This window comes from Falco rusticolus, chromosome 5 (genome assembly GCF_015220075.1).
Source record: "Falco rusticolus isolate bFalRus1 chromosome 5, bFalRus1.pri, whole genome shotgun sequence".
Lineage (NCBI taxonomy): Eukaryota > Metazoa > Chordata > Aves > Falconiformes > Falconidae > Falco > Falco rusticolus.
In genome coordinates this window covers 47,257,595-47,280,168 of record NC_051191.1, presented here as the reverse complement: position 1 = coordinate 47,280,168, position 22,574 = coordinate 47,257,595, and the positions used below count along the sequence as shown (strand labels likewise).

Sequence of the window (22,574 nt, the reverse complement as noted above, 5' to 3'; positions counted from 1 at the left end):
GGATTTAATAGGAGGCAACTGGGGGTTAAGTGACCCTGTCAGGTGGGGATGAGAAGGAAAAGAACACAGCACAGAGCCAATAGCGTGGCCACTGGGGTGGCGATTAGGGAGTTTTATATTATGCATCACACCATACTGTAAACGTGCACGAGTATGCATGCATTACTAAGAATTTAAGAATAAAAACTACAATCCTTGATTTGCCTTATTATTCTAACTTGTCTTATAAATACTCAAAGAAATGGCTTCCTAAAATAGTACGTTATTTGCCACACACAGACAATGTTGATAATGTTATCACATCCTTTGATAATTATCAAAGGATAATGTTGAAGATGAGAATCCTGTATTTCAAATTTATATCTGTATTCTGTTGAATGGTACAAATGTGAGAAGTGACTCTGACATGAACGGTGACATGCTAAAATGAGTTTGAGAGCTGCTTATGTGAAGACAAGAGCCACTAACAATAAGACAAAAAGCCCAGTATCTTGATGAGATTAAGACTCGTCATGTATTCTGTCCTCTACCTCTTCCTGTTTTCTCACTTTTTTCCCCCCCCAATTAAATATACTAAACTACAGCTGTTACAGGAGGCTTTTATTTTGAACAAAACCAGTGAAAATACAATTTACACTTCAGTGTAAATTCAGCCAAAGCTGAGGCAAGTCACATTTTTTGTTGCTATTTGCTAGCTGTTGTAGGTGGGATCCACTCTTGTATCTTCTTGCGAGTAGTAGAATAAGGTACATACTGTTGGGGAGTGCCACTCAGATTGAATTTATGGTTCTCCCAGATAAATTTACGAGCAACTGGTGGATGAGTAGTTGGAGGGTCATCTGTCATTGAGTGAAGCCAGCGATGCCTTAAGAGGAAAAAGACACACTGTTATTAAGGAACATTACACGATCCATTACAAGCCTTCCTCCTGACTCCTGGGGTTCCTCTTAAGGGACACCAAGTATTTATTTTGAGAAGGGGGAAAAAATAATTTTAATTCAGTATGACTTTGAATAAGACTACAGGATACAGATTTAAAGTAATTACACAAACATAACTGGTAAGTAACAGTTCTGCTTGCAAGTTAATAAAAGCACACCTGAGTCTGAATCTCCTGCTCTGTATGCTTAGTATTTGGGCAGAGAATATTTCATTGTAACTTGTTTGTATGGCCTTCACCAGCCAGCCAGCTCAAGGTAGGCACTACAAATGACAAAACCACAAGGTTTCATTTTGTTGTCCGGGGTGTTTTGGGGGTGTGTGTGTGTATTGTTTTTTTTGTTTTGTTTTGTTTTTAATTACCAGAAGACTATGCTGCACAACAATTTCAATACTATCTCCAAAGCACTCATGAGGACATGGATCACTTGGGATATGGTTTAATGATGCAGGTTCACCTAGAACAATCACCTAAGTGTTTACTGACTGTACGATAAAATGATTAATGCCAATCAGTAATGGGGTAAATACCAAGTGATTATAGTGATTATCCTTTACCCATGAACTAAATGTCAATCCTCCTCTGTGCAAAAACCACTAATGATCAAGCAAAGTATTTTCCATAACAATTTACTAAAATGCTACAGCAGGGATCAACTGAATTGATTTAATCTCTTTTCTATTTCAGTGCCTAAAACAACTTTCAAACCTGAATAACATTTTAATTGTTTGCCAGTTTACATGTACTTCATACTGCATACAGTTATGACAGAAGTGAGGTTATGACTTTTTTTGCAAGCTTACGTATTTTTTACTCAGGTAGAATTAAAGAGGCTTCTGCCAAAGACTTGACCTAAAAATAAGAAATCTTCCATTTCAGTTATTAGAAAGCCTAAAAATTGCATCTTCAGCCTTCAGCAACAAATCCAACACACTTCCTTGATACAGCAAAACAGAACTACAATAAAAGCAGTGAGAAATTACTGACAAGTATATTCTAAACCTGCAGAGCTCTACAGAAGGTTGATTATCTTTTCAGTCAAATAGCTTCTAGTCATTTATTTCAGAAAGACTCACAACTTTGGATACAACTGTAGTACAAAAATCTCACTTTAAAAAAAGTCAGCCATGTGTTCATTTTCTGTAAGTAAAAAACAAATGAAAACCCCAAATGAAAGCCACACACTGTAGGACTAGGGACTGCCAGGAAACTGGCTTGAATACAAAACCAGATGGAACCATAACATCCTTTAAAATTAATAAGAAAAACCTTGTTTAGAGGTAAAGAATGGCCTCCTATAGGAAAAATCATCTACTCAGGAGTCTGAAAGTTCAGACAAAGTGACCCAATAACATGAATGCGCAAGAGATGTCTCTCTTCCTCTCCCCACCTCTCCTTTGTAAGTCTGGTGTCATCTGAAGTACACATTTCCCACTACTTCTATTCAATAAAGAAGATGTGGGTAACTATTTCTGTCTGGAAGGCAGCAGCCCCACAGCACTACTAACTGCAATGTGGTCTGAGCATACAGGATCAGGCCTTGCTGGATTTTAAACCTGGTATTACCAGCCTCTGAAATGGCCTGGCCACATTACACAAAGCTCTGACCTTAGGTGAACTCCCCCTCCCCATTCATGCCTATTACAAGAATTCTGTGTACTACCGTGCTTCACACCACCTGAGATAGCACGTGTCCTATCATGGCTAGCATCAAAGTTGGCAGAAACGCTGCAAAAAGCTACCTTGACAGAGGTGGGATCATAACGCTCATAGCCAGCAGCTGGCTCTCCATTGCTGACACAAACACAGTTGGTGGCATGGGAGGAAGGGGAAGAGAACAGTCCATGTACCCATACACATTCTGCCAATACTGACTTAAGTACTGCACCTCAAAACGCTTCCTTGTACACTCCAGAGGAGCCACAGCTTTTCAAAACTGCTTACCATAACATATAGAGGCACTTAGTCACACACCTTCACCTAGTGATGCTTCTGGTAATAGTGGGTAGGGACCCTGCACACAAAACCCTATTCATGCACCTGTCGCCACGCCTCACCACTCCCCCAAGGGTCATGCACACCAACAAGGCAAAAAAATTGTCTTCTCGGACAGAAATGCAGTTACAAAGGCCCTGAAAGACAGGCTGAAGCAGGTGGAGCACAAGAACTATATTAAAGCTCAGTTAAAATCAACTAGATTTCACACCTGCATGACTCCAGCACCTCTGTCATCACAACTGTACTTATGTCACAGACTTGCTCCTTGAAACGTTGGAAAAATTATCACAACATTGAGTTATTTACTCATTTAACAGAATAGTTTTATTTTGTCATTTAAACTATTGTTTGCAGCTTTTCTAAGACAAAATCCATAAAGTCTTTTAAGATACAGTATTTTGGAGTAAATAACGTAGTTGCTTTCAGGATTTTCTGAAGTTCTATGCTGATCTATTTAAATTGGAGCCTGATTTCATCTCAGTATCAAACCCAATCCTTAAACCGCATTTTCTCACTGGAAATTAGCAATAGAATCGCTTGCTTACAAGACATGTCAGTACAGTCACAGGTATTGAAATACCTGAAGAAATTTCGGAAGTTTCTTTAGTCCAACCACTATTAAGTATGATTATATTTAAGAGTTTCAGGGCTTAAGCCTGGTCACAACAGATTCACCTCAGAAGCCCAACATACGACTTACAAAAGCACTGCGGTTTGCAGTCTCCTGTTCTCTCCACTTAAGCAAAAAAACATAAAATCCGAAAACTTTTATTTTGGGAAGGCTTTCCCCTTGACAGCCTCCCTCAAAGAGTCCTTTGAAGCCCTGATGTCTCATAGACTCTACTCCCAGATGCTGAAGAAAAGCTGTTCATGCAATAGATTGAACAGCATGAATAAAGAGATTTTATGTCTTGCAGATGGCCAGATTTCTATACAAACTCTGCCTATAAATCCATGCATGGAAAAACAGGATTCAAAAGGAATTAATGACTTAAAACCTACAAAGAAGCAGATAACTTACATGAAGCAAAGAAAATCAGGCTAGCAGAAGCTTTGAAGAGGCTGAAGCAGCTTTCTGAATCACAGAGCAGAGTCACCACCAAGGACCGAGGCTAGCAAAACCTCTGGACTTTTCCTTGGGTAAACAGATGCAAGACACCTCAAAGTATCTTTAAATGCTCTCAAGACTATGTAGAATTTTCTCCCACATCTTAGACAAATATTTAAAAGCAAGGAGATTTCAAACTGAAGCTACAAGGGACCAAAGCCAACTATATGATGTACAAGCTGTCAAACAAGAACTGACGCTACACAAACTCCGTAGCTACTACCATATGTGCATCTGCAAGGTTCAGGCACCATCTACGCAAGTTCAGGATATTTACCAATGTGTTAGCATCCACTTTTTTCAACTAGTTAACCATGTTGCAGTAAGACAAATGAGAAGACATGCGTTACTGTCAATGGGCAGAGAAGAATGGAAAGAGAAGGAAAAAGGGAGAAGAAACATGTTTTTATTGGTTTACACATGGGAGATAACTTTGGTTTCTCATGCAAGCCACTATATGATACCACTGTACAGTAATGAGACAGCATCTCATCTACCTGAAAACACCACACTAGGATTTAATCTAGCTATAAACCCCACAGATTTATTGTGAAGCTACTGAAAGGATGGAAATCTTGAAACCCCTTCCTTTTCTATTCATTTTTTTTTTTCCTCAGCAGACTTGAAAAGCAGCAGTTTTACAGGAGAATAGCACATTTCTTTACATTTCTTAGTATGCTGGCACTTTCAAGTCTGGGATGCTACATTCCTCCCTTCTTCGGCTGTCAGATCAACTAACAAAGACGATGTAGATTATTAAACTGAAGTTAAATTTGAAATATTTCATTGTATGAAGTTAGCACTCCTGAAGCTTCTTCCAAAGTTGTCAGACTTGCACCACAAGGAAATAAATATCAAAGTACAGGACAGATGTTACATATATATAGGACGGTGCTGGCAACATTAATTGTCCCTGCAAAAGGAAAAAAACTATTCTCAAATTACAGCTCTTCTTTCCCCACAGGACAAAATATATTGAAAGAGCAAATTCTTTTTAACTAGTTTGTACACATACACCAGTTCTTGGTTTGCTTTTGCAAAGTATTTGGCCAAAACACAAACTAAATTACATTAAACCAGATAAACGGTAAATGAACAGTGTGAGGACAGCTACAGAAGGCTTTGAATGTAGCACACCTGGTGTCTAGATATCAGGCCTTAACTTGCTGGATTTTACATACTCTCCAAAGGAAGCCTTACTCCACAGCATAACTGTGTTGAAAGCGGAAAACTGAGTTCCAAGATGCTCCCCCTCAGCGGGCTCAAGCTGAACCTCCCAGAATCCTCCAAGTACAAACTTGTGCTCTTCCAACCTTCAGGTACTTCGTGATGACTGAATAGCAAATAGGAGCCTATGGCAGGAATAAACAGACACATGGGGAACTTTTCCGTGAGATGTGAACAAAACCTGAAGATCAAGACTGACATAGGAAATTTGGGGGGTGGGGTGGGGGAAATTGCTATTTGCTCCTCTGATCCCAAACACATTAAGCACACTGAAATACTCAGTCCTCTCCCTTCATCTTAATTGTGAGGATCAAAGAATCAAGAAATAAAAGTCTGGAAGGGAAATGCTTTAGGCCCAAGCAAGCATCAAGTACATCCACACCGCTCCCAGAAGAGACCTGCTTAAGTTGTTACACAGTTGCTGTAACGCTGGCTTGCTCATCTTCCCAAACCAAGTTACGCCAGTGAAGATGAGTAGAACTTTTTAGTGGTAAGGATAGTAATGTCCAACCTGTATCACTTCTTCTGTAATTTAAACTTACTACTACTTATTCTACCCATCTATCTGTGGAAGGCAAGACTATGCCTTTCCCTTCCGCAAGAGATTAAATGGTTTAAGATTATATCCATGGTCATTTCCCCTCCTTTTTAAGCAATCCAAATTCTTTCCAACTTTCCTCAGATGTCTGACTGTTCTTGCTGCTCTTCCCCAGTCTTCTTCCATTGCTCCATGTGTGTATTTGTTGTTCGGGTTTTTTAAGAGCACAGTACCCAGAGTCAAAACGCTATACCCTACATAAGTCTTTCTGGTAATAAGCAGAAAGGATGAGTCACTGCAGTGTAAGTGCAGGCAGTAATTCTTTCTACTTCTCAGGATGCCATGTTTCTTCTTAGCACTACATGGACTTACTCAACCTGCCGTCCCCGTAACACCTAGATCATCCTGCAGCGCTGCCAGTTGCTCTCCTCCTGCATACCATAAAGAGGCTGTAGGTGCCAGAAGAGCACGGTCCTGCCCTCTGTCTCTGCACACAGCCGTATGATTTCACTCCTTTTCCTCTTGTGATCATGAAGCAAGACAATGCAACTTGCTATGTTGCCAAACTTACGAGTGCAGATAACCTGCAGCTAGTAGTAACGTTCATGAAAAAAGCTGCATAGAGTTCTTTGATTCCTCTATATTTTACACCCCTAATATTTCACTTCCCTGTGCAGCCTTTGATTAAGGTGGGAAAAAGCTAACGCTGCTTTAAGCACACTTCCTCACTAACATTTTAGGCTTCAGCTTGACCGTGATCCAAGCCTGCTTCTACTGGGGCAGGTGGGAGGGTAGATGGAGAGAACTAGAACCCCTACAGCCCTTGTCCTAGGAAGAGAGCAAACTGCATTACTATCAAGTAGTACATAGCCAAGATAGCTGGTTTTTACTATGAAAATTCTGTCTGTGAAAATACTTTAGGCACCCTAACTAGTACTCACGAGCTGCTCAAGGACTCCCAAGAGGTCACATGTTCCTTTTCATCTTAACGCTTTTTCTTCCCTAAAACCTTTCAAAAGCTTTTTTAGAGCCAAAAGTATAAAATATTAAACCTGAAAGTGATTTATCTGTATCATCTTCCTGCTTGATTCTTCATTATTTTTGAGCAAACAGGAAAAAGTTTTGGTTGTAATGAGTGTATCTGTACGTAAGTTGTGACTACCTGTGAACGTGAGCACATGCATGAAGCAGCATATGCCAGTCGTATAGAAGTACCCCCTGGGGCTCCTGGAGGTGATTTGCTAAACTGTAGTATTTTTTAGGTTGGGAGATGAAAGAAGGATAAACTAAAGGAAATAGTGGGCCTTCTAACGTAACAGTAAAATGGAAACAACCTCAACACACAGCCCCAAAATTAGAGCAATCCTGTAATGGAAACATCTATGAAAGCACTAAACAGAGGGCACACAGGCACTGGCATAAACAGATTCAACTTTTATTGTTTCTATGCTTGCAGAGCATGCTCAGTGTGTCCAACAATGGAAGTACTAATTTCCTGCAAACAACATGCTCTGAACAGTAGGAGATGAAACAGGTATTTTGGCTCTTCTGTGTAAAAGATGTCTTTGTGTAGGGGGAAAGAAAAGGTGCCGAATATCTTGTATAGCATTACAAGAAGATTAATACTAGTAATTCCCAATGCAAGTATTGAGGGAATTGTAAAAATTTTCTAATTAACTTGTCTCCAATGAAGTACAACTAACATCTTGACTTTGAAGATAAGAAAAGAAAACCCAGAGCAGCAAAGAGGTTAAATAACACAACTAAATCAGAATAAACCACAAGCCCACATATTCTGGTATGGCAATATTTTAAAAATGCAACAGTCTCAATTCCCTATATAGTGGATGTATGTCAAAACAACTCTGTTGATTTCCTTCAGACTGTGGTTTCAGTACATCCGTTGTCAAAAGACATCACATCAATTATTTCAGAACACCAAAAATATTCAGCAGTTCCTAAAAATGATACTACAATATATGTTATTACATAAGAGATGTTTTTTCTGGCTGCTTTTTCCTTTTCTTTAGTATCTGACATAAGGTGGTAAAGGATAGCTAAATGAATTCTCATTTTATTTTTTCCACAGTTGTTTTCAGAACTTTTCAGTATATAAAAATGTTTTTTTCCAATTCATCACACATGATGAGGTCCATCTGACTGTATTTCAACATCACTCATATTCCACAATCCTGAAGGCACACGACTGACCACAAAATTATACTTTAGGACGCACAGTGTATTCAACATCCATAAACATGGAGAAAAACCTGTAGTATGACTTGTACTGTTCTTCCTGCACATCTGCTAGTGTTCTTTATACTTCAAGAAAATGGTGTAATCAGTAGTGCAATCCTACACAGAGTAGGATTTTTCTAAGAGTACTACAAAACCATTACAAACTACTTAGCATTAACATTTAAAAAAGGAAAACCTGAACTATCTAAGTTAGCCCTAGTCTTATACCTTGATTTTGTTAAAAGGGTCATCTTTAGGCATGACAGTTGCAAACTATTTTCTGAAAGTTACTCCAGCATAAACAATGTAGTAAAACCTGCTCCTATCTGCAACATACATACATGGTACAACATACCAACAGAATGCTCTACTGAGCGGAATTAACTAAAACCAGAAGTCAAAAATCAGTGTTTAGAAGTATTCAGATCACAACCCAGCTGTTACAATGGTACTTCCCAGTTGACCCAATGATGACAAACTCATCCCATGTTTTTGTCTGTTGAAAGGAGGGCTAGTGCTTTAAGAAGTAAACATTTTTTACAACTAAGAGGACAGATACTATTATACTATGGACCAAATTAATCGCTTTGTGAATAGAAGTAATTTCACACAACCTAATTTATTTCCAACAAATGCCTGGGTCCAAAAAACCCTGCACAGCTGCACAACCCCAGTATCACACTGACAGCGATTTTTACAATATATTAATGGTCTCAATTCAGAAGTCTATACATGTTAAAATTTTAAAACAGTATACCATCTGATGAAAAAAAATACAGTCTCAAGACAGCATGTATTCCTAGTCACAATACTTCTATTTTTAAACATGTATCTAAACAGCATAGAATTACACATCAATTATTTACAAGTGTCACAAAGCTAGGATTCTACATAAGAATAAACATCTAAGGTTGCCATGGAACATACAAAATTATGAGCAACAAAAAAACCCAACCCAAACCAAAAAGCTGAACAGTACTGAAGAATTAAATTCCTTGACAAAAATACCTTAGAACACAGGACTGTTTACCCTTTATTACCCCACTGCACTGACCAGTCTTGAAAATAATGCAATATTTACCATTGCTTTTAGGACAATTTTTTCTACACCGATAGGAAAACAAATTTTTCTACCTCGCTAATTTATGTGATCTAAACAAGCTACTTAATCCTAAAACATCACACTGATACTCTGGGAGAAACCCTTTACTGAGGTTTGTAAGGACACAATAAACAACACATAAGCATGAGCAAAGGGGAAAAAAAACAACAAAAGAACGTGCTTCAAAATAAAGGAAATACTGAGAACTGGCACAGTCTCATAGCAAAAGGATAAAAACTAGAAACAAACAGCAGTTATTATGCAGGTAACAAGGAGTGGCCCCACACTGGCATGAATGTGCCAGTTTTGGATATATTAATGTCACTTCAAAAAAACAATGCCGTTAAGCTCTTAACTGGAGAAGACAGACAAAAGCATTAACTGCACTAAACATAATTTTAAGGCTGGGAGAATCTGAAACAACACTAACTACCTAGCCAGTCTGCCCACACATTTCTCAGATGTTCTAGTGAGAGCCACAATTTAGGAGTTAGATAATCAATCTCAGCCTTGCCATGGAACATTTATCACAGGAATAATAATACTTTATATCACCTTTCACTGCTTTGTGGCTGAAATGCTATTCATACTCTTCAAGAATCGAGCAGATACTGTTTTTGCCAGCATACACTGCTACCTTATTTCGTGTGTGTTTCCCCCCCCCCCCCCCCCCCCCCCGAGTTATTTAGGAAAACAAAAAAAGTATTAGCAGCTGCGTGGCCAGACACCTTCTGGAACTGAAAGTTGCACAGAATTATTACTGAAACGCATGAACAGAAATTAAAACCTTAGGAAAAATTATAGTCAAGTAGCAGTCAACATACAGGACATCCCGGCCCTTTGGTGTTCATCAACATACAGCAACATGTATCAGTTGAAAAGATTATGCTGTGATGGCTGTGTATTGAGGAATGTTCCATTGTTGCCTTACATTCTTTAGGTTCTTGTCTACAATGGCTAATAAAAATATTTTTTCTACCTCCGAGTATGCAATGTTATTGTAGGCTTTGAAAAACCATTAAGATGGAATCACAACTGATAAGGAAAACTGGAAAATCGGTTAGGCCTCCTCAACTTAGCTAGCAAAATGCTTTTCTCATTCATTCCAAGAAGCAGCGAGCGTGACTGTCGGGACAGTAAGCAATATAACATCATGAATGCGGTTCTAAATTAAAAGTAATCAGTCTGAAATCTTCTGGTCACATGTAATATAGCTGTGTCCAAGACAACTTTATTACTATAATTTTTTAAAAAATATTCCGCTTTGTAATACAAGAAAATGTACAGGTAATTACACAACTGCTATCTGTCCACATTATTAAGCTAAATGATTTACCATTCAGGGGGCACCATACTTCCATCAACTTCCCAAAAGGTATTTTTGCCATTCATTTCATTAGTATAGATGACCCATCTGTGTCGACCTTAAATAAACAAACAGAAATATTGTATTAGGGGAAAAAAAATTTATGTAACAATCAGAATTCATGAAAACACAAGGAAAAGTATTCTGACTAAAAGGATCTACCATTATGGGCACTTATTTCAAAACCAGTTCAGCCTTTCTTTTTCTAAGTCTTCTGTATTTCTGCTTTACTGTATTTTCCTACGGCTGAATCTAACGCTCTCACAAGGAAGCAATTATTAGCTACTGTATAAGTAACAGGAAATAGGAACTTACAAAACTTTCAGGCAGAGAAACAGGCTTGGGGATCTTTTTTCCCCCCATTATGAGGAATCTTTTCCAAAAGGACATCGCTATCAGTAATCTAAGATTAAACTAAGTTTCAGCTGTATAAAACTACCAAGCGAAGCTCACCAGCACGGCTTTCCCCAGGCACCTTACAAGTCAGCCTACAGCAGGAAGAGCTTGGCCCAAGCAGCCTGTCAGCTTACGTGACACCTTCAGTGTTTTAGGTGCCACCTTTTCAACTACTCTAAAAATGTTATTTAAAATCCCATTACTTAAGGCAATAGGAAGTTTAAGCTACCCTGTATTGCTTTGCCCCGAAGTGACCATGTAAGCAAGTACAGCTGTGAGGCAGTTTGCTTTCTTCCCTCACTTGTTAAGCTATCAGCTTTTAGGTCAAGGACCAAATTCAGCTCTCAATGTTATTATCATATAGGCATAACTCTACAGACAACATCTGACTGGCTTATATTTATCCCATATTTATTATTTCAGATTGACTATGTCAATGAATTGAGGGAAGCAGAGGTGAGACAGAAAATGTCAAAACATTTCTATGAACCCTGCCTCTAAGGCTCACAAAAGTCAAACGCAAAGAAGCTGGGCAGGCAACAAGTTCTATTTCACTAGCAGAAACAACACAAGCTATACGAAGCTGGACAGTCACTCAGGAGGGATTCACATTAGCATACATACCAAAGAAGTTTCTTTTATCTTCATAGTATTTGTTCCCGTATTTGTCAATTCCTATCAGCGTACCAGTCTTCAAATCATTGACTCTGTGAATTCCCAAAACAACAGTTTCAACTGACATCATCTTAGAATGAAATTGTGGTAGTTTTCTTAGAGGTTGCTAAAAATCTGTAAAAAACCCCTTCTTAAACACATATATGTAAAGCTATTAAAAAAGCTATTTAAGCTTAAGGATTGCAAAACATAACCACCAATTCCTGCAACTAATCTCAGCGTGCCTTAACTGTGCACCCCACTGACAGGGTAACAGTCATATAAAAAGGCTTCTGGGTGCTATTATTTATTTAAAAGCTCTTTATAGTGGGAGATAAAGCAACTCTGCAATATGGCACAATTTAACACCCACAAAACCTTAAATACTGTGGAAGAGAGTCCCAGAAACATGTGTTAATTCACTTAGTTGAAGATACTACCATCCTTCTCAACTACTTGTTACTACCATTTCAGCTTGAATTGCCATGGAAAGCAGTCAGCACCGAAGCAGCTTCTGGAGCTTCACTAACGGGAGGTTAGTGCCTACACAGATGTGTGAGAACTAACCTGCAGGAGAAGAACAGCGATGTTTTAAGACAGTGTAGCTGCTTGCCAAAGAAATACATGATAAACCCTGAATTACAATTGTTAAGTTTTTAACTTTTGTGTAACCGTGAAAGATGCAAGAACATACTCTGCCACTCCAGGAGACTTAACACTGACCCAGATAAACATACCAATTTTGATTCTTTATATAGAACATATTTTAACATTATTATCAATATCAATAATTAAACTGAACTTGTGATTTATTGATAAAACCTTAAAATTACTGAAGTGCTCTTTTCCCCGTACATCTGCACCTTTGTTTTCCTTTTTACTGACACTATATCCCTGGCAGAATTATATAAAGAAAAGTTTACTCTCAAATGTTTTAGTTATTTGTAGTATTATACACATACTCATCTCAACCCCAAGGGACAGAAGGAATGTGCACATGCATGCTTCCTTGGTTGGGAGTTTTAACTACATAGCCCACAAATAAATTTTCCTCTGGGATGCGTGAAAGTGATAATCACTCCACCAAGTAGTCATTTTAAACCTCTGTAGTCCCAGGCAGAAAGATTCTCTAACACAGCTCTCCTCTGTCAAAGATACAGTTAAAGATTTCTGGCTCAGCTACCCAAGCCCAAGCTCCCAGCTTCAGAAAAAGAGCCGTTTCAGTGCTGCTCCCCCTTCCTTCTTCCCCTTTCTTTCTTGCAAGGGTTCTTATGCCCTTGTCATGACTTCACGTCCCGAATACCGGTATCAAACACTAAGAGGTGTTTACGGCTTCCAGAGGACATTTTCCAGCCAATTTCACCGAGTCTTGAGTAAGGAGACTCTTTCTAGGAATGTAGGCTCTTAATAATTTGACTTCTACTGCATAAAACCTGTTCCAGTCACCTTAGCAGCAAACATACAGAGAAAAGGAGGAAAAATCAGAATAACACCCTTGCAGAGAAAGAGACTCCTGATAAGGGTAAATAATTCTGCCAAGTTGCCAGTAACTGCTTCTTAAACACATAGATTGTTCCAAGAAAGATAAACCTTGATTACTCTTCCTGTGCTAAAGTCTATTCCTTGAGTGGGATGGAAGATTCAGTGGTGTGAAGTGGAGGCAGCACCTGTGTTTGTGGTTGATATGGTTATGAGCATCAGGTGTGATTCTCCACCTAACACACCTCTCTCCTAACTTCAGCCTTCTGAAAGAAAAAAAAGAAAAAACCCACTGCCTCCCGTCTTGCCTGTTCCCTTTTTCTGCATGGCAGAACATGTCAACACAGCCTGTGATCTCTGACTCACAAAACCTCTCTGACAAGACATTCATTAAGATGTGCTTAGGAAGAGGCACTCTGGTGAAACCTAATACTCAAACTCTTCTACACTTCTATTTTCCCACAGTTCCATTTAATCGTGAGAACTGCCAATGTAATAGCTACAGCCTGAGAATGGAAACAAAGTGGAGAAAACAACCTGGGGTGGGGGTGGCAGAGAGTAATAATAGTAAAAATACTAGCCAGGGAAACTGCATATTGTCTTAACTTATACTACTTAACAGCTTGAAATTTCTCTCTTAAAAGTTGTGCGAGAGGATGGTCTCTCAGAGCTGCTTTCTACAGTGGAGAGAGAAAAGCCAGAAGCTGCCTGACACCACAGTTAGTAGGAATACAAAGGCGAGACCTCCCAAAAGTCAAGCTGACTTCAGAAAAGCATTATTGTACCACAAAACAAATCAGAAAATAATTTTAAATGTATAATAATTGTAAAAGGAGCAATACATTGATTGACAGGAAGAACACAACATGCTCAGCTGAAGGAAGATACACAGAGCTGATTGAAGGTTACTAGTGAAGTTCCACAAAGAGTGCTGATGTTAGTAGCCTTATTTAATACTTTACAGGGTTCCTGACCAGGACAAAAACAAAACAGAAACCACCCCCAAAAAGCACCGGGATCTGACAGATTATGGCATTACCATACAGATGAAGGTCACATCACTGTACAGGAGGTTCTGTACTGTCTTCAGGAGTGATACCACCGGAATGAAACTCAGTGCTATGAAGGTCATAGCATAAGGTGATGCACCTGGAGACTAGTAAGATCTGAAGCACTGTGTGCATGCGTAATCAGAAGGAAAATATCAGGATGTCACAAGGCAATACAAACTGCCAATTAAGTAACACGTACCAGGTGAACTGAGCTGTCTTCAGTGAAGCGAAGAAGTACTAAAGCCACCGTATGAAAATACTAATGAGGCCTATCAGCAACTGCGTAAAATGTTACCTTTAACTGTTCAAAAGAGGTCAATTTAAATTGCAAGAAATAAGAGGAAAAGGGCTATTATGATGACCGGGGAGAAAAATAAATAAGTTAGTGTTCAGCAATGCTCAGAAGACCTGACTTACTTATTCTAGCGCAAAAGAGCCCTTGATATATTGCAGGGAACTTTACTTTGCGAATCCTCCCTATCCCATACCTCTGACTTCCCAGTACTGATTAAAAAAAGGCTTCTGGGCTGTGTGGTCGGGCCTACAACACCCACCGTACCCTGCAGAAATGTTCCATTACCTCCTCGAGGCCAACTAGAAGGGTAACACAGCTTACTGACAGTGCTGAACGTGGATCACGTTCCAGCCTACATCTCCCCAAGGGGCCTGAATGAAAAAAAAGTGCACAGCACCTCCGGCTCGGGAGGAGCTTCAAGGTGCTGCATCACAATTCAAAATACCCTTTGCAAGGGAGGGAGGAGATGCAAGTGTGGGCAGAAAAAAAGCACAGGAGAAAGTTACACACCTGTGAGTGCAAGGTTCTGTGCTTGGGGACCAAAACGCCACTGGGGCTTGAGGGCACCCAAAGCGGGGCACAGGTCAATGGTGACCACCTGCTGCCCAAGAGGCAGAGCAGGGCTCGATACGTTAACGAATTACAGCCGGTAAGGCGGGGGAATTGCCCCCCAGCTTCGCACCGCAGCAGGCCGGCCCGCAGCAGCCGCAATCGGCGGCGCCGCCGGGCCGGGAGGGCGGTCGCAGCGCGGTGTCACCGCGGCAGGCACGGCTGCGGCAGCAGGACTAGGGCGGGCTGAGGCTGGACACCGGGGCAACCTGCCCGGGCAATACCGACAGCGCGGCACGGAGGAACCCACTCAGATGCCCGGAGACGAGAAACCACCCGCCGGAGCCTGCCGGGGGAACGCTCTGGCACGGTAACCGCTGCCCACCGGACGCCAGCGGCCACCGCCCCTCGGGGGCGCGCACGGAGCGGCCTTCGCCCGGGCCTGGCCCGGCACCGCACGCCGCTCGGCAGGCCGAGCCCGCCGGCCACCCCGGCGCTGCGCCGAGCGGCGGCGAGCAGCACCGCCCGTCCCCTGCCGTCCCCCCGCCCGCGGCACCCCCGCTTCGCAGGGCGCCCAGAACGCGGCCGCGACCCGCCAAGGTGACCCCGCGGGGGGCGGCGAGGCGGGAGCGGGCAGCCCCCCCCGCCGCCTGCTCCGGGGGCGCCGTTACCTCAGCAGCTGCCATAGGGCGCCGCGCACGCCGCCATGGCCGCCGAGGTGCTTCAGCGCCCGCTTCACCAGCTGCGCGTACTCCGCCATCTTGGGGCGGTGCCACCCGCTCCCGGGGCCGCCCCGCCTCTCGCCCCGGCCCCGGCCCCGGCCCGGCCCCGCCGGCGGGACAGCGCCGTCTCGTCCCCCAGCGCCCGAGGCGGGGCAGCGAGCTGCCGGCGCGGCCCCGGCTCTGCCATTTGCGTGGTGCGCCACGGAGGCTGGCCCGGTTGGAGGCGGGCGCTGGGGCTGTCTGGGCCCGCCGATGCCTGCCGCGGGAGCGGGCAAGGAGGGAGGTGCGCGGCCCCCCGGGCAGCCCGGCGGCGGAGTGCGGTGCTGGCTGGCAAGCAGCTGTTCAGCCATCCCCTCCTCCTCGGTGATCCACCCCGGTGAGGAACGTGGCTCTGTCGCCCATGTAACCTCTCCTGCAGACGGTTGTAGGCTGCGGTTAGACGCCCCTGACCATCTCTTCCCAGGCTGTAGGTGCAGAACTGCCTCAAAAGCCATTTTCACAAATGCACATGTCCCTGGCTGTGGCCATTGCAGCCTTCTACTGGAGCAGGATCTACACGTCCCACTTACATAGGACCCTGGTATCCCTGGTACCACCTCCCCCGCAAAGGGGATGCCAATTTGCCAGGACTGGCAAACCAGGCTTCTCCCAGTGCAGCCACCATGTCGTTGGATTTGTTTGTGATAACAGAGCAACTGTCCAGAAACATAACCAGCCATGAGAGGCTTGTTCTGGCCCTGGTTGGTGAAGGTTATTTTCTGATGAAGACACAGATTTGGGCTGCCAGTCTGCATAATCTAGATTCATAGAGCATTTGCCTACTGCTTACATGTGAAGATCAGCAAGAGACAAAATTTCAGGATAGGGAAAAAAACCTTTTTTAGTAGAAATGTCTACTGTCTATCCATTATTTCAGACAGGCCACAAGATCTGTGATGAGAAAAGTTACCAAGACAGGGAATGAGGAGTCCAGAATTGCCTAGATCAAGGCTTGTATCAGAAGCAGTGTGGCCAGCAGGACCAGGGCAGTGATTGTCCCCCGGTACTGGGCACTGGTGAGGCCGCACCTCAAATCCAGTGTTCAGTTTTGGGCCCCTCACTGCAAGAAGGACACTGAGGTGCTGGAGCGTGTCCACAGACGGGCAACGGAGCTGGGGAAGGGTCTAGAGAACGAGGCCCGTGAGGAGCGGCTGAGGGAACTGGGGCTGTTTAGGCTGGAGAAAAGGAGGCTCAGGGGGGACCTTATCGCTCTCAACAACCACCTGAAGGGAGGTTGTAGGCAGGTGGGGGTCAGTCTCATCCTCCATTTAACAAGTAATAGGGCGAGAGGGAATGGTCTCATGTTGTGCCTGGGCAGGTTTAGATGGGATATTAGGAAAAATTCCTTCACTGAAGGGGTTGTCAAGCATTGTAGCAGGCTGCCCAGGGAGGTGGCTGCGTCACCATCCCTGGAGGTGTTCAAATAACACATAGATGTGGCACTTAAGGACATAGTTTAGTGGTGGATGTGGCAGTCCTGGGTTAATGGTTGGACTTAATGATCTTAGAGGTCTTTTCCAACCTAAATGATTTTATTCTGTGACATCTCACCCCATGCAGACTGTGGGTGATGGTCAGAGAATAACTTAATAGTTTGGCCTGTCCCTGGCTTTTTCCTAACTCTGGCAGATTATTAAGGAATGTGTCTTACCTTGTCCACCTATCCAGCCTGCCATCTCTGTCTTGTCCCACTGCCTTCTCCTGCTTCTCCGAAATACTTTTGATCACCCTGCTGTGGACATTGGGAGTACTTTATTGCTGTTGCTGACTTTACTGCTGTCACTGCAAGGCTGGTCTGGTAAGGTGCAGAAACTACTTCACTGACCTTCACAAGGCTAAGGCTACACAGGCCAGCCAAAAATATATCCACAGTACCTTGTCAGAGCAGGCAGGACTTGGAAAAGCACCTGGTAAACACACCAGTGTTGCAGCCATCACTGGCCGATCAGCAGAGCCGGGCTGTCAGCCAGCACGGAGAGGACAAACTGCTGGGTGCTGACACCGTTGGAACTGGGGTTTCGAGAAGGGATAAAGCAGGAGTTGAAGTGAAAAATGAAGTAGGTGGTGTTGAACCTGAAAGGAGAATGAGACTGGGAAAAAGGTCTGTCAGCCAAGTTTACAGTGTGGAAATATATACCCATTTCAATGTAAATTCTAGTGGTCTAAGTTTCCCATTCAACATTTTTAAATTTGAACACAAGTGATTTTGTGTTCAAACATAAAACACAAGCCCTGCTGGTTCAGTGGTCTGTCCTCTAATCACAGCATCTGTTTTATGATGTTAAGTTTCAGGGTTCAGTACACTTGTGGCAGGTTATTTGCATTTTCACAATCAAACTCCTAGAAAATGTATTTGATGTATTATTAAAACATGCTCAGATAATTGCACGTTAGCAGGCAGAAAACAAGGGGGGAATATTTACAGTCAGAATTCACTTGTTTTGTTGTCTGTAACTTCATACACAGAAACCATTATTTTGATACAAACTACTGACAATGGAGTGTAAAATACAAAAGATATGTAGTTTAAATTAGGTCAACCAACATTTGAAACATCGGTAGATTCATCTCTTGAACCAATTTCTAAACCTATTCCTGATTCGTGTAACTGGGATAATTTTCATTGATTGAGAGTATAAGTCCATGAGCATTCCTCTGCTGGCAGTGAAATAAAATGTCTTTTGGTTTGTTTTTTTCCCCCAAGGGTTAAAATGATCTGGAACACTTCACTGATCCACGTGGCACCATAGTTTAGACTGAGACCACTGTGCAGGATAGGACATTGTGACACAAAGCTGAAAGAAGAGATCATCTTATTAATGTGACTTTGGTCCTACAGAAGATGTTGTAGAAATACATTCTTAGTAGCAGGAACATTTTACATGATCTTTGAATTACATTTTGATTTTTCTTTGTACTATTTTTCTCCAGTAATCTGGTCAAGTGAGATTTGCCACTGAGAATTTTATTACCTCATAACTGTATAAAGTCCCATCACATCTATGTAAACCGGTTAATGTGTTTGGTCACTGAGCATAAAAAAAGAATCTTACTACTGTGTTCAAAATTATCCCTGAACTTGGTGCAAATGCCACAGTCAAATGCAGTGGAGTGCAAATACAAGTATAGCATCTTCCTAAGAATTTATTGGGGCATCTTTGGGAGACATCAAGTCCTGTCTTGTCACTCAAGTAACTTACAAAACTCATGTACCCATCAGAAACTTTTAATGCCCGGTTTTAAAAACTTAGGACTCTCTTAGATGCTGCTTTTGCTCCCCAAAAGTTAGTACACTGAACCTTGCTGCCTCAAGAACACTTACTAAACACATTTAATGCTGCCTTGTTTTTCTCCTGTGGTCCAAGTAAATGGCACAGAATTAATGACAGAACTCTCTTTCAGGCCTAAACCCCTCCTCTCAAATCTCAAGATGTTTTAGTTGCTTCTTTTCCAATACAGATTCAAAGTGTAACAAACAAGAACATGTTTTTCAAAGACAAACATCCATTTCCTGAATGACTCACAAGGATCCCTCGACTTCGATAGCACACAACAGCCTCACTGAATCCCACATATTTTAGTTTTCCTTTAAAAAACTTTATTCAGTGGTACAGTTACTCTTGAAAAACCTAAGTTCATATATTCTCAGAAAGCGCAAAAATCAACCAGTCTACAGAGTAATTTAGTATTTCCATTTTACTTTAGAAGAACTATTTTCATTATGTTTGTCTATTCCACTGCCACTCCTTCTATTCTTAGTTTGGAAAGTCATATAAATTTATTCTGCAATGGCTCGTAATTGTGGAACATACATTTGCAACATTAAACTGAATTCATTTTGCTAATTAAAATAAGAAACAAATCCAACAGAAGAGAGACTAACAAATAACACCAAACTATGTAGATTTTGAAAATGTTACCACTTCCTGCCCCATCCTGCTAAAATTGCAGAGTTCTAGAAGCAAAGTCCAATCCACAACACAAGTCTTCACGACTCAGTGTCCCATAATACTGAAGTCCAGTCTCTACCCATAGTTTCTCTCCCTTTAGTCTAAACAATGCAAACTCTCATGTTTTCACTAATGGATTTTTTACCCAGTCCTATAATCCATATTATTTCCCAAATGCACAATGAACAAGTTTTTGTCACTTGGGTTCAATTGCTTTAAAAGGTAAAAAGTTAATTTCATAGCCTGGAACTAAAGTGTAATGTTACTAAAACCCATACATATTCTATAATTTTTCAAAAACATTAAAATATGTACATACCTCTGTGACAACAGCAAAACACTCAAACCCCCCAGAATCAAAGACTTACTGGCACTTTTAGAAAACACCTGGCATTTCGTGGGAGCTGTTAAGGTTACATCTCCAGCAGTAACTCCACCTTCTTCCATTTCCCAATGGCAAAATTCCACTGGTTACAGGGCGAAAGAAAACCTCATTCTACAGTTGTTCCACGGCTAGCCTTCATTAGCCAGAGTATGTGGCTACTCAGTTTGCTCCCCAGTAAAACCCTTTTAAGAGGAAGCAGAATTGAAGTTGTCATAAAAGGAGCTTAGACACCTCATGAACAGCTCCTTGGAAGGGATTAGACTACAGGTCTGCAGGGCATCAGAAACCTGCAGGAGTGAAGCCACAGTGTTGGCCGCTCATAAGTCTCTTGCCAACCAACTTCCTTGTTTAGGAATTTGGTATTACCAGGAGGTTCACAGCGTGGTGGTTTGGTCCTCTGGATGTCCAGTGGACAGTTCTGCTGAGTGAAATGTACTGTAGCAATGCAGAAGAACCCATGATGGACCAGCTCCATCTAGTTTCTCTGCTCTCCCAGGCAACCTCACCACAGAAGTGTAGTTAAAAGCATCCTCAGAACATTGCTTCTGTGCTATCCCTCTTTTCCCCTACCCTTCCACACAAGCCACAGATACTCTTCTGTCCCCGTTAGCACCCCACCCACCTTCCCCTAATCCAAGCGCGGTTAACCTGAAAGTATATTTGAGCCAGCATTACTACAAGATCCAGTTACTAAAAATAATCAGGAAATGCATTAGTTCAGCCAGTATCAACAGCCACACACAATGTAGCAGCCAGATGCTGATACTTGAAGACAGAGATACTCTAGTGGTCCAAATGATGTGCTTTCACCTCCAACACAGTGACTCGGAGGACACGCTCAGTTCCTATACTGAAGCCAGAATGCACAACCCTGACTTCTGATAAAGATTCACGCAGGAGAAAATTGTATTCTGTTGCGCATTTGGGCTTTACACTGGAGAGCTGAGAGGGTAAGTGAAGGCTGAGGCGGCTGTGCAGGGCTGCTCACAGGCATGTATTGATGCAAGACTTCGTACACATATGAAGAAATGCAGAGGAGCTCATGAGAGGTGGATTCATATGATGAAGTACAAATGTTCTTTGGGGTTTTTTGATAGAGGTATGAGGAGGAGAGGCAAGACTGGGCGCTAGGATGTTTGTTGAGTAGAGGGGAAAAGGGAGATGCCATGGAGAAATAAAGGTGGCGAGTTCCCGGACAAGTTCTTGCCCTTCACCCAAAGAGCACTTTTTTTCTACACAGTAATTCCTCTTCCCTTCAGAGGTGACAAAAAGGCTGTTGAAAGAGAGAGTAATTTATTAGGAATCTGATTGTGGAACAGGGCTGTGTAGGAGTTAGAGGGAGTCCAGAGGGAGCCACAAAAATGGCCAGAAGGGCTGGAACACCACTCCTATGAAGAAAGGCTGAGAGCTGGTTGGGGTTGTTCAGCCTGGAGAAGGGTCCAGAGAAACCTTATTGCAACCTTTCAATAAATAAAGATGGCTTATAATAAAGATGGAGAAAGACTTCTTAGCAGGGCCTGTAGTGACAGGACAAGGGCCAATGCTTTTAAATGGCAAAGAGGGTAGATTTAGATTGGACATAAGGAATAAATTCTATACGATGAGGGTGGTGGGACACTGGCACAGGTTGCCCAGAGAAGTTGTGGATGCCCCATCCCTGTGTGTTCAAGGTCAGATTGGACAGGACTGAGCAACCTGATCTACTGAAAGACGTCCCTGCTTACGGCAGGAGGCTTGGACTAGATGACCTTTGAAGGTCCCTTCCCACCCAAACCACTCTGTGAGACTATGATTCTAAGTAATGACAAAGTTAAGTTTTTAAAACAGAGGCAGGAGAAAGCCTGGAGTAAGTTGTGATGGGGAAGAGACTCTAAATACCAGTGTCCAGCTCTCATAATGAGTAAACTCATTGCATCATCCAAACTTTATCTTTTACCAGTGTACCTTACAAACATTTTCTCTGCAGTTTGACAGTGGGTAATTAATTTACTTCATGCCAGAAACATTTCAGAATTTAAACATGGAAAGAATAGTAGCTCATTTCTCATTTGGGATGCTGTTCTGGGTTATCTGCACATTCATGTAAACATAATGTTGATTTATAACAGAAGATGACAAAGACTAAAAAAACCACATTTCCAATTATCACTGAGAAATCAATTCTGGAATAGACCAAAACTTGTGATAATGTCACAATTTTAAACATGAATAAATTCATTATTTATCCAGTAATATTTAAAACTGAGATAATTAAACCTGAATATCTGAAGTCTGTATTTCTTTCAAAAGAAAGAAACTGTGTTCAACCATACTCTTAACTTCCAACCTAGAACTCATCTATAATGAATCAAATAGCCACCTAGAAAATGTAAGTTATTGCATTATATGACATGAAGATCTGCGATCAAGGTTCATTACAATACATACTTCTATGTAGTGTTTTAAAAAGAAAAAAATGGTAAATTAAATTTTACAATAAATTGTTACATTTTTGAATTTGTAAGCTGGAAAATAGTAAGCATGGAAACAAAGGGTT

The 22,574-nt window shown here is 41.8% G+C and overlaps 1 protein-coding gene across 1 annotated transcript; it reads right to left on the bottom strand.

Moving 5' to 3' along the window:
• Positions 1–581: 581 nt before the first annotated feature.
• NDUFA12 (NADH:ubiquinone oxidoreductase subunit A12) lies at positions 582–16,173 on the bottom strand. The gene is made up of 4 exons (XM_037389198.1): positions 15,614–16,173; positions 11,538–11,620; positions 10,488–10,575; positions 582–865 (listed from the first exon to the last, which is right to left on the bottom strand). The coding sequence occupies exons 1-4, from the start codon at positions 16,156–16,158 to the stop codon at positions 685–687; spliced, it is 897 nt and encodes a 298-aa protein (XP_037245095.1). The 5' UTR covers positions 16,159–16,173; the 3' UTR covers positions 582–684.
• Positions 16,174–22,574: the final 6,401 nt, after the last annotated feature.

Coding starts and splice junctions, on each gene's coding strand:
- NDUFA12 (XM_037389198.1), bottom strand. CDS start 16,158: ATGGCTTTTGAGGCAGTTCTGCACCTACAGCCTGGGAAGAGATGGTCA. Junction 11,621..15,613: donor GCCCTATGGCAGCTGCTGAG/GTAACGGCGCCC, acceptor GGGAATTCACAG/AGTCAATGATTTGAAGACTG. Junction 10,576..11,537: donor AGATAAAAGAAACTTCTTTG/GTATGTATGCTA, acceptor TGTTTATTTAAG/GTCGACACAGATGGGTCATC.